Source organism: Thalia democratica, chromosome 1 (genome assembly GCF_965202585.1).
Source record: "Thalia democratica chromosome 1, ktThaDemo2.hap1.1, whole genome shotgun sequence".
Taxonomy (NCBI): Eukaryota; Metazoa; Chordata; class Thaliacea; order Salpida; family Salpidae; genus Thalia; species Thalia democratica.
Window position 1 is genome coordinate 103994076 of NC_139165.1, and position 12861 is coordinate 104006936.

General features: G+C 25.5%; 1 protein-coding gene across 1 annotated transcript; it reads left to right on the forward strand.

The window, feature by feature from the left end:
• Window positions 1-5582: 5582 nt before the first annotated feature.
• LOC145846134 (RIIa domain-containing protein 1-like) lies at window positions 5583-10467 on the forward strand. The gene is made up of 4 exons (XM_082953053.1): window positions 5583-5730; window positions 6697-6773; window positions 8933-9023; window positions 10050-10467. Exons 1-4 carry the CDS (start codon window positions 5611-5613, stop codon window positions 10272-10274), a joined length of 513 nt encoding a protein of 170 aa, XP_082809179.1. The 5' UTR covers window positions 5583-5610; the 3' UTR covers window positions 10275-10467.
• The last annotated feature ends 2394 nt before the right edge of the window (window positions 10468-12861 follow it).

Genomic DNA, 12861 nt, shown 5'->3' on the forward strand with positions numbered 1-12861 from the left:
TTCAAACTAAACTTGTTTATAAGAAATTCTTTAAAGCATCATTTTAAATTAGAATTATAAGAATGAAAATTTAAGTGAGTTTAACTTTAAAACAACCAACTACTTGAACACTTTTACAACTGTTGTCGTTCTAAACGTCATTGCTCTTTCCTTTTAGCTTTCATCAAATAAAAGAATAAATTCTCTAACTGAGTATCTACATTTTTTTCAAAGTGTTTATAATTAGTTACAGTATTTCAAAATGTAGGTATTATGATCAAGGCATGGTTTTCGCGAGCTGTCAATGTGTAAATACTCTGCAAATGTTCGAATGTCAAACAAATTGTCATTGTCAATTTCAATAGTGCCTATAATTATATACTTCATAACTTTTTAGAACACGTCATTGTTACTCACTGTGGAATTGACTTCCAAGTTATTATAAATGACATGACTTATGGTTGCTGAAATAAGGCTTCAGTATGGTATCAAAATATTGAGACTTTTTTATCAGTTTCTGTTTGTCTGCTAAAAACACTCTATTTTCAACCAAGCTTTAACAATTAATTCGTCAGAACTTGATCAGATCAATTTCTATCCTCATTTTTAGATAACTCCTTCAATGATAGAGCCAATCGAAACGTCTTTTGGAACCATTTAGAAACTAAAATTTTATGTGAACTACTTTTTCCGAAACTTAGAACAGAGTTTAATAAAAAAAATTATTTTTTTATTGTCTAGTCAATTACAGCTAAATTGACTAAAATTAATTAATAACTAAAAGGATCTGTTAATAAATTATGCAAATATATTTCATTGTTATTAAAAAAATATTCTATGTAACAACTTTTTATACATGCTTTTGAGAAACAAGGTTTCTTTTGTTGTTTTAAAAGTCAAAAATGTACCATAGTTTATGTAACATATGATAAGCACATTTTTTAATAAATGTTGCACTTTCAAATGTTCTTTAACATAAACTTTATAAAAGTATTTATAGATATTGCTAAGAAATTTATGCCAATTTTTACGCAAGTTAAAACAAGTTTTATAGCTCAAATTGTACAAACAAAGACAAACTAATTTTGACGTAGAAAAATAGTTATTAAATATTATTAATCAACCAACCCCGAATATGCTAATTTTTAAATACTTTGTTCTATCGGTTCTTATTTCAAATTAATAAGTAGTTTTTCAACTATCTTCAGCAAAGATAAAGTTTTTTTTACGCCAACGTTAAATAATAACTAAACTTGAAATCTATCAACAACAGTTCGTATACAATCGTACTAATAACAAGGTTTTTGAGAAATTTATTCAAGGTTTTCGAAAGTTACAATTTTTAAATATACTTTTATCATAAAATTAAGTTTAAGTTCAACAACTTTGTTAGATACTATAACAACATTGAAAACATAATAAAAATATGAAAATACTTTAAATATATTTTAAAAAAGGAACTATGTCAAATCGAAAATTTATTACTACACCTTCAAAAATTGTTTAGAAATAAATTTGAATTATAAATACTAATCTTCTGTCTAATTAAAAAAAAAATACCGACAGAAAATTGTAAGCTTTTTTTCTTTTAACTCTCAAGTATTCTAAAAACTAAACCAAAGATGAATTTTCCTGATTAAAAAAACTTTAATTTAGAACTTATGTTTCTTAATATTATTACCATATTATTTTTAAACTTACAAGATCATCAGTCTATTTCGCAGTGAACAATTAAAAAAGAATGTAGAAAGAGAATTACTACTATTAATTACAATGCTTATGTACTAACCAGACATTTTCGGCAAAATTTTTCTGTAAATACCATATTTTAATATAATAATATAAATGCAGTATGTTATGCACTGCATAATAAATCAAAAAGTTCAACTCCTTTTTTACTGCTTAAACATTTTCTAAGACACAATTGTGTTTGCTAATATCACTAAAACTTATTAAAATAAAAAACACTATTTTCAATTTCAAAAGTGTTAGAATAAATTGCACTTTAACTTAGTAATTTTTTATAACAAGTGTAATACTTAATTTACAACTTTTTTATCATACAATTTATGTACAATCAGTTAATAAACATGTATAAATATAATTTATACTGATAGTAGCTGCTAATTTCAGATAAAAAACTAAACTAAGTTATCTGCTAACCAAATTAAGTTGGAAAAACAATTCAACAAAGCCTGAAAATTAAGATTTTGCACTTAATACTTATCAACATAAATAAATGCACTATTTATATATTAAAATGTTTAAATAAATTAGTTTGTTTAAAAAATATTATACCATAAATTTGATTTTATTACTTGTACTTAACTTTTGTATTTTTTAAATCATCATCTAATGCCTTTGCTTGCTTATTAAGTGGCTTGAACAATAAAATAAACTAGAGTTGACAGAGTAAAGATAGCTTTTGATAAAACAAAAAATCTATTTTATAAACTTTAAATATCCTGCTCAAGTAGTAGCGTGGCTTTTATTAAAAATAGTTTGTCAACTATGCATTACAGTTTTTCCAATCAAACGAAACTTTATGAAACTTTTTAAATACAAATAGATGTTTTCAAACGGGTAAGTTTGATGTAATTTTTTTTCTATAAGTCATGTATATCACTAAAAACTTAGAGTAGTTTTGTTTCAAATAAAAAACATGTTATTTGTTATTAAATCTAGACTTACATAATGTAATAATTATTAAAAAAATGTTTTATTTTTATTTACATGATTAAAAAAAAATATAAGTTTTTACTACCTTATATATTTTTCTTTAATTTAACAATAAACACCGATTAAAATACTTGGACTAAGGACCTTGTGTACAAAAAACCTTTCGGTTATACAGTCGTACACGCACAACATGGAAACAATTCATATCTTGTCCACCACAACTTTAATATTAATATTAATTAGTACCTAAAAAATTTACTTAATCTTTTTTATTAAATAATCATGAAAATAGCATGAAACTAAATAACTAGAATTCACATGAAAAGTTTTGTAGGAAAAAGAAAGAAAATTTGTATATAAGTATTTTGTGGCATTTAAGTTTGTAAAATGTTTCTCATATCTGGGACTTTATAAGTTCTATAGCTACAAGTTAAGCAGCCAATTAAAAACAAAACTTTCTAATTTTTATATCAATTACTGTATATTTTTATTATTTACCTAGCTATTATCCATTTAAACATATTCTCATGCAAAATTAAATTAATAATTGCTTACTTTGATTTTTATAAAATAAAATTCTAAACAACCTGATTTAGACATAAAACTTGATAAAAGCAATACACATTATTAAAAACTGAGACATTTTTCACTAAATTATATATGTCTATAATTTGGATAACAATTTTCCTATCAGCAAGGCTTTTTACAACTGATAAAAAATTAATTTTTTTGTGATGAACTGCAATCATTTTTAGTTTTTACTATAAACCAAAGTTTTAATTTAGTTTGCAACAGCGTTGTAAGATTATTGGTGGATTTTATTTTTGCAGTAGTGTTGGTAAACACTTACTTAGGGTTATGTGGTTTATGATTTTGTCACTTTGATGGCTACACATTTAAATTTTAATCGTTTTAGTCTTTTCAGTCTAAATAAAATTTACTTCTGCTAGGTGTAGTGTAATATTAAAAAAGTCATATAAACAACTTTTTAGTTAGCAAAACTACTGCACTTCCAACTACTAAAAATTCATATAAGTAATATAAAAAACTTATATATTGATTTACTTGGTATTCATAACATTAGAACAATGCTTATTTGCTTGTCTTTTCATTTTTAAATGTTAATCATTAAAGAGGTTAAAAGTAAGTACTGATGTTTTTTTTTATTTAAGAAAACTTATTAATCATTGTTATATATCACATTTTTTTAGTTTTTATTAATCAAACAATATTGTTTATATAAAAAATTAAATTTTGGCCTGAAAAACTAATATTATAAATGGAACTGTATACTATCAGCTCAGTTTACATACATTCACTATTATCATAGCCATAGATTGGTTACATTACAGAGAGTAAAAAACTGGGTTAAGGGCATAGGAGGTTTAGGCACTTTTATTACATGTAGATCTTATTTTATAGATTTTTACCCCAGCTAACATGTTTTCACCTTTTTTGATAATTATAATTAGTTAGACTTTGAAATATGAGGGGACAAAACTGGAGAGTTCAATAGGTTTCCTATGTAAGGCCAATTTTAAAAGACAAAAAAAAGACTATTTCATAGATAATATTTCTTCTCCTACAGTTTTTAAGCTATATTTCTTCATTTTCAAGTAAAATGTTAACTTAATAGTAAGTAGTCCTATTGTAAATTTCTTTTTATTTGATATTTTTTTCTTCTTAAATAAATTAAAAAAAAAGGTTTTTTATTATCATTAGTCATGTTTAATTTTAAGTTGTTACAATAGGATTTTTGTTTTTTTGCAATAAACTTTTGCTTAAAAATTGAGGTCAATAGTTTACAAAAGAAGGAAGGGATAGATTTTTAGTCCAATAGCTAACAAAAGAAGGAACAGATAGGTGTTTAGTCAATTTTTTAGTTTCTTAATTTAATTGATTATGAAAAAGTTATTGCCTTTTAGTATATATCAAAAACGTTTTAGATAAAAGACTATATCTCAAAAACTGATAAGATTTTTAAATTTTAGAAAAGCAGACTCAAAGTTTATACTTAAAGCTTTCATATAATAGCAAATTTTATTTTTTGTAAGAAAAATGTCCTTACCTCAATTCCCTATGCCCTAACGCTGGTTGAAAACACAAAATTTTAGAACCTTTTTTCAAAAAAAATATAACACAGATTTGCTACACAACCATTATAAACCAGGATATAATGTTTTTTTTACTCAGGCTGACTAGTGACAGTTTTAAGATTTTTTCAAATGTCAGGACAGATTGTTTCTTTGTCTTGAATGAGTTTCAGTTGATCTAGTTTCAATATTATTCAAATAGTTTATTTTTATTGGTTTTAAAAGCATTTTTCTATTTGCTCTATCCAAAGAAAATAATCAAGTGAGGTTTCATTTTGGCCTATTGAGTCATATGACTCTCATTGTGTGCTTAAATTGCTCTAAATATACCCATAATTTTTTGAAAAAAAAAAACAGAATTAAAAAAAACCTTTTTAAATTTTGAGCTTACAAATAGTATATAACATTTTCAATGGAGCTCTACCACATAAAATAAAAATGTTAAAATAATATACATGTATAATTTCTGTTAAGTTTGTGTAATTAATGCAAGCTTAAAACTTGACATAAATTTTAAAGTTTTTCAGGCAGTTTTTGAACAGAAAGATGTATTTTGTTATAAAAATTTACTTATAAAAGTTAGATAGGTATTCTTATTTACTTATTTTGATCACTTTATTTTCTTTAATCATCAATTTTAAAAAAATATATATTATCTGTGCTATTTCTATTGGAAAAAAATTAAGAAAGGTAACTGTATAACTTTGTTTAGTACTGATAATCTAATACAAACTTTTGTTTTTAATGTTCACAATCATTTCAAATATATTAGCTATAATAATATTTTTCTTAATACTAATTTCAAAATATAACAACATTTGTAGAAAAGTAAACTGTAACCTAAATCAAAGTACCAAAGATGAAATCAATTAAAGAAATGCAGGCAAGAAAACCAGTTGAACTTCAACCTCATGGTATGAATAAATATGATTTGGGAGCTTTATCTGATGATCAGCAAGTTAAGCTGACTACATTTAAAGTAAAAAAACTTTTACTTTAAGTTAAATGAAAATTTAGTTACTTTATTTCAATTTCTTATCACTTTTAACTATGCTTAAAAGTAGTTTTTTAAATAGCTGTACTAATAATAAAGATAAATTAAAATTGCACTGTTAAATGTAATTACATAGTGTCTTTAATAAACTTTTGCATTTTAGCATTTTAGTTTATTATTTTTGTTAAAAATTTAGACCTAAACTTGCAATTTTGTTTTTAAAATGTCTTATAAAATTTGTTACATTACTTGTATTTTACTAATTAACTTATTTAAAATGAATCTTGTTAAACACTATTTACTGAGATAAAATAAGTTAATATAAAATAATATATATACTATAAGATAAATAGTGCAAGTTGCTATTGTTAGAATAAGATCATTTTTAGTTTTAGGAAGGTAAAGTATTTTCATAAAGCTTGATTTTTTGTAGGTTTATACATAATATTTAATTTCCTTTTAAGGTATTTTACAATAAATTTAAGTAAAATTAATCAAAGTTGGAGATTTCAATATCTTACACTTGAATGAGATAACCAAAACTGCAAATAATAGTTATCATTAAGAAGATGTGATTCAGTAATTTATTTAAACTTATACAATCTAATGTTTTAAACTGTAATCAACGTTTTTGAGGGAATTCGAATTTATAATTCAGAGTAGTTTTAATATTTTAAAAATATATAATGTTTTGGGTTATTTCAGTTTAAAGTTATAAATAAAATTAAGTAATTTTACACAGAATAAAGTTTTGACTTTTTTTTAACCACACTAGAAGTTTAAGTTTTAAGATGTTTATGCTCAAGCAAAAGCATTACCATAAATTTTACAGTTAACAAACAATCTTATTTTTAAGAACAAAAAATATTTTCAATGAAATGACTTACAATTAAGTAATTTAAAGTACCTTTAAGTACACTTAAAGAAAACTTTAACATTATATTTTTACAGATAAGGCAGAGACTACAAAATGAGGAATACATCAGAAAGCACCCAGAAATGCAGTTTCTCATTCATGGATTTATGAGGTTGCTTTAGTTATCTTAAACATGTTTAAGTGTAAATTGTTGTAAGTTTTAAACTTTTAATTTAAAGTTGGCTAAACTTACAAATAATTTGTTTGCTATTTTTAGTTTCTAAAGTTTTTTATGTGATATCAATCAAAAAACAGTATTTGAGAATTTTGAATGTTTTTTTTTGAAAATCTAGGAGCTATAATTTTCTTACCTCTTACACTTAGATTGTCATGAATTATTTTTACAAATTAAGTCAAACAGCTAAAATTATTAAATATGCAAGATAGTTTTATTTATAACAGCAATAAAACAAGCTCATAGCCACAATGTTAGATATACTTGTAAATGTCAAAATTTCACAAACGTACATAATTGCACAAGGGCACAAAGTTGCACTAAGATACTTTTGCACAAGCAGACAATTTTGCACGTTTTGAATTTTTTTTTTAAATTTTATTTCTTAATTTTACTATCACAGTTACCCCTAACCCTTACCCTTTGTCAGTAACTTTTTTCTTTTAGTTTTTTTCAATAATTCATTAAGTATTTATTTTTGTTTTATTTTTAATCTTGTGCAAAATTGACCCTCCGTGAAAATTTTCTTTGTGCAATTTTGTACCCTCGTGCAATTATGTAATTTTGTGAAATTTTGACAGCTACAAGTATATATAACATTGAGGCTATAAGTGCATCATAGCAATTTTGTCCCCTGTGCAAATTTGTTTTTGTGCAATTTAGTAACCTAGTGCAATTTTTTTTCTTTGTGTAATTTAGACCCGTTCCCATATATTCCATGTGCTTGCTTATGAATAATGAGTTTAGTTGAGTTTTAAGCCCTAATTTTTATACACATTGATAATCATAAGAGCACCTGGGACAAAGTATGAGGTGATTTGAAAATGTTTTTAGGGGCTTGGATTATTTTCTAAAAACAATCTTAGTTTGACTGTATAGAACCTGGAAAAATTAGCCTCAAAGTTTTAAGCCTAAATTAGTTTTACATGTGGCAGTTATAAAAAATATAATTGTGCAACCACTTGAAGAAGTTTCATAGAGGTTATCATTTTCAATTGCTTAAAGTTTTTTTGAAAAAATCATAAGTGCATCCGTGAAACTTTCTTTGAATCATATCAAATTCCGTACAGTGTTTCTTTGTGATAATTGCCACATGTTAAACATTTTGAATTACAAGGTCAAACTTTTATAGTCCCATACAGTTTACATTGGTGTGTTTCCAGAATAAATTAAGCAAAGTCTCACTAAAAGTTTATTCAATTCACTTGCCCAAGGTGTTCTTATGATAGTTCATAAATAAAAAAAATTAGAGCTAAAAACCAAAAAATACAATTTTATAGCTCCCTAATGTGGGTAGCTGTCAAGTTTTCACAAGCGTACATAATTGCACGAGGGCAAAAAATTGCAAAATGATACTTTTGCACGAGCAGACAATTTTGCACGAGTTATTCTTTTTTTTGTTGACTTGAATTTTTTTTTCTTTTTACCATCATTGTTGCTCCTAACCCTTACCCTTGGTTGATAATTTTCCTTTTTTTTGTTGTTTTTTTTTTACTTTAACTGTTACCTCTAACCCTTACCCTCTGTTGGTAGCTTTTTTTATCGTTTTATAAAGTTTTTAATATTTATTTTTTTGTTTTTATAATAATTTTTATTAGTTTTTTTATATTCTTTTATTTTAACTATCACTGTTACCCCTAACCCTTATCATCAGTCAGTTACTTTATTTTCTTTTATCTTTTTTATTAATTTATCTTTTATTTTTTTTTTTTTGTTTTTTTTTTACTCGCGTGCAAAAATGATTCTCCGTGCAAAATTGTAACTCGTGCAAAATAGACTTTTGGTCCAAAAGTTTCTTCGTGCAATTTAGTCCCCTTGTGCAAAATTACCTTTGTGCAAATTAGTAACCTTGTTCAATTTTGACCCGTTTCCCCTTATGTATATACAATACATGTGTAAATACAAAAAGTTTGGCATATCTGCAGGGTGGGTATATCACTTCTACACAGAATTGTTAAAAATGATGTACAAAAATTTATTATTTTTATGCTCAAAAATGACAAGCTCTTATTTTCAAATAAGTTTTACTAGGATTTATGTGGTAGAGTATTAAGTTTAACTTGTTTATATAATAAATTTATATTATAATTAAACAGAGAATTATTGCTGAAGAAGCCGGAAGATGTCCGTCAATTTGCATCAGATCATTTCTTACATCCTGAGCTTCCCATGAAGATCAAAGAGCAGGTTTTGATAATGTTTATAATTATGTAATTGTTACAAATAATAAAAAGACAAAACATTTGGTCCTTGGACCTGGTGCACGAAGGACTTTTCGGTTATCGAGTCGCACACCACGGATACCTTTTAATGTCTTGTCCAGGACTAAATATTCAAACTTTATGTTGCAATATATATAATTATAGATGCAGGTTGTAAATTTATGTAGTATTACTGTACTTAGAAACTATTTTTATTATAATAAACTCCCCTAAGTTGGTCCTCATTTATCCTTTGGCAGGCCGCAGTTTGCCAGACTCAATCGTGTTTTAATCATTATGTTTTAAAATTTTCCAAAATTGTTTCGGTTTAAAGCTTTTGAGTTTGAGTTTCGTTAGATTTTGATTTAAAGTTCACATATCACAATTAGTGGTCTACGAGATCCAAATATTTAGCCCAAATAATAATCTTCATAAGTGTAGTAGTTAAGAATACAATAAATTAAACTATAAAATGTAATTTCATACATCCCTAAGTACTTATGAAGTAAGAACAGGTTGAACAAACAAATAAAACTGTAAAAATATATATATGATTATAGAAGCAGGTTGTGGAGTTAAGTAGTATTACTGAACTTAATGTATATAAATTAATTTTATCCTCGTAAATCCCTTAGCAGGCCAGTCACTATTTTAATTCACTCGTTTTATAATCATTATGTAAAGCTGACAACAATGTTTTGATTCAAAGCTATTGAGTTGGCGGTTTCTAATTTTTCATTTAAAATTAGCATATTAGTGGTCTACTGCAGTGCTTCTGAACCTTTTTCTAGTGGCGGAACCCTTTTCCGAAGTTCAAAATTTCCGCGGAACCCCTAATTTTAATTTTACGTAAAATGTAAATAATTTTTACATAAATTTTTAAATTTCGAAAGGCTTCGCGGAACCCCTGAGAGGCACCGCGGAACCCTATTTCAGAAGCACTGGTCTACTGTATCGGAGGATGTAGCTAATTGTGTTTAATTAAACTCATCAAAGCTTCCATTCTTCACAGGTGGCCAGACAACAAGACAACACTCCCACCAAGTGTCCATTCCTATCAACTAGCGATGTTTCAGCCAATCACGTTGAGGAATTTGTTTTGAACAAGGAGATTGATGCGTTAGCTGAAAATGAGGTTGGTGAAACTTCGACCAATGAAAATCAAGAAAGCGACGAAACTTCAGCCAATGACGATGAAGAAAGCGGTGATACTACCTCCAGTGGTGATAGTGTTTAAATGAATGGGGGGAATTTTTTTAAATAGTTTTGTTTGTGTTTGTAAAACTGGATTGTTTAGTTATACTGTAATTTATATGTTTAATTTAAAGCAAGTAGTATTCACTGCAATAGAATAAACTTGAATTTTATTTAAGTATAAAGGTCTAGTTTAAATATAATATCTTTAAAAGCTGATATTTTTACATCATAAGTTCAAATTAAGAAAACTCTTGTACACTCTTTAAAATACTTTAAACTTTTAATCCCTTTAAAACACTGTCTATTTAAATTAGATTATGGACTCGACTCTACACGTGTTCAAAGCTTGTAGAAACTTGTGTTTTTATAATAGTTTTAAGCTGTTAATCTAGCATAACTATGAAAAAATTTAATTTGTAAATTTTTTTACGCAATCAAAAATATAGCTGTCTTAAAACAAAAGCTGTTTTCAACTGTTCTTTAAAAAATCACTGTGTTTCAAACATTATATTTGTTTTAAAAAGTTTATTTAACACTTGTATGAGTTTTTTGCTTTCATTTCAAAAATGGTAAATATTTCAAAAGTGTTTAGTTTTAAAAACTAATCTTAAAAATTTGAACTAAACCTAAAATAAAGAATATTTTTAAAGCAAACAAAATTTAACTAAGTATGATTTTTGGAGTAATAATACTTTGTTAGTTTTCTGTTGTTGTGATAAATATACTCTATAGTAAAACTAAAGAAAAAAACTGTTCTATATATTTTGCTATTTTTTTCTGTTAAAATCTTTAAGACTATTAATTTTAATTTAAGCACATAATTTTTGGAAATGTTTTATATAGGTTTTACTTAAATGAAAATTACTTTTTGTAATATATATTTTTTTTTTACGTTTTTAATATTCACTGTTTTCAAGTTTTGCTTAGTTTGAATAAATTCTACTAAAGTTAATGCTTTAATTCAAATAACGTTAATATCATTTTTTTGAAAGATAGTATTATTTAACATACAATATTTTAATCAAAAAATATGTTTTATTGTCAGTTATAATTTTTAATAAATCATCATTTTTTTTATATAATTTTTAATTAAAGTCAAAATTTACTCATTAGAAGCATACAAGGTTCGTGTTTACAAATTTACTAATTTAATTTAGGAAACATACTCAAAAATATTATATTTTTTTATAGCAGGGTTTCCCAAACTTATTTTCAAAAAGCCCCCTAAACAGAAATTTAAAAAATCTATGGCTCCCTCCAACATTACTCAAAAAACTACCATTAAAAATACCTAGATCCTTTTTTTTTTTTTTTTGCCCTTCATCATCAACTCCATAATATCTAGTGTAAGTTTCTACCTCATGACCTCTCTGTGGTCCCTTTAGAGTTCATGCCCCCCTTCTTTGCTCCTCATGGCCCCCTAAATTCCTGTCGAGAAACCCCTGTTGTAAACGTTAGATTACAAACAGATATTTGTGCTGTTTCTTTAAAAAAGTTTTGAATACTCGAAAGATATTAGTATGCGTATAAATGTTTTTTTTTTTTTGTAAATTTTTTTGTACTCGTTCAGAATATTCAATTTTGCACTGTAACAAAATAAATTTAATGTATTATTCCTTAAAAGCAACAACTAATGCTTAAATGTTTTGAAATATATATATTTTTTTTCTTTAGTAAAAAAGTTTAGTTTTTTAGTTTAAAACTTAATAAAATGTTACATAGTATTTAAGAAAACAACAAAATTAAAAAAAACAATTTTTTAGATAAAAGACGTTCTTAACTAATTGTTTTTAGTTAGATATTTACACATGTTTTTTTAAAGCATTATTAACTAAGTGTAATAACTAACTTTTTTATCTTGAAACTTTGTTGATCTAAAAATTAATAGAGATACTTGATTCAAATAAGCTCTTATTCCTGAAACTAACACTTATTTTTGTAGATCTCATAATTTAATTGATCTGTTGAACAATATTCTGGTGTAAGGTTATAACTCAATGCTTTACAAGTTCGATAAATAAAGAAGCGTTATAATTTTCAAGTCTGTTTTCTTACTACGTGTTGGCGTTCTTTATATTTTCGTTCAAACTAAGGTAATTTTAAAGCTGTCAAAAGTCGAATAATTTAGTTGCTTACAAACTCAGTATCAAAAGATACAAACCAATTGGTATAGCCTCGAACAACGAGTAAATATATTTTTATATAAAAGTAAGATCGAAACAAAGATCCATTAACTTGACTTAAGAAACATATTACAAAACTCATCATTAAATGAGCTTATAAATAATTTAAGTAAATACGTTGGTGATCGTGTTAACGATGTTGCATATTAGACTTATAAAATTCTTGATTGATTTAAGATTTTATGAAGAGACTTCTTTAGAAGTTGACACCTTTATTTTTTGTAACAATTGAAAGTTTTACTAATATAGTTCGGCGTTATACAAACAGTTTTGTTGCCTTTCACTTTTTCATTTGCTTACCATATTTAAAGTAACTTAAGCTTTTTATATTTTTTTTACTTGTTTTGAATTACAAAACTCTTCTCAGATTCTGCTATCAACTTGCTACAAAGTCCCATGTATAAAAATTACTAGGTTATTTAATTGGTAGCACATCGATAAAAA

Bases quoted from the DNA above. Each gene is read 5' to 3' on its own strand.
- LOC145846134 (XM_082953053.1), top strand. From the start codon at position 5,611: ATGAAATCAATTAAAGAAATGCAGGCAAGAAAACCAGTTGAACTTCAA. The intron at 6,774-8,932 runs GTTGCTTTAGTT...ATAATTAAACAG, and splicing joins CTCATTCATGGATTTATGAG to AGAATTATTGCTGAAGAAGC. The intron at 9,024-10,049 runs GTTTTGATAATG...CATTCTTCACAG, and splicing joins CCATGAAGATCAAAGAGCAG to GTGGCCAGACAACAAGACAA.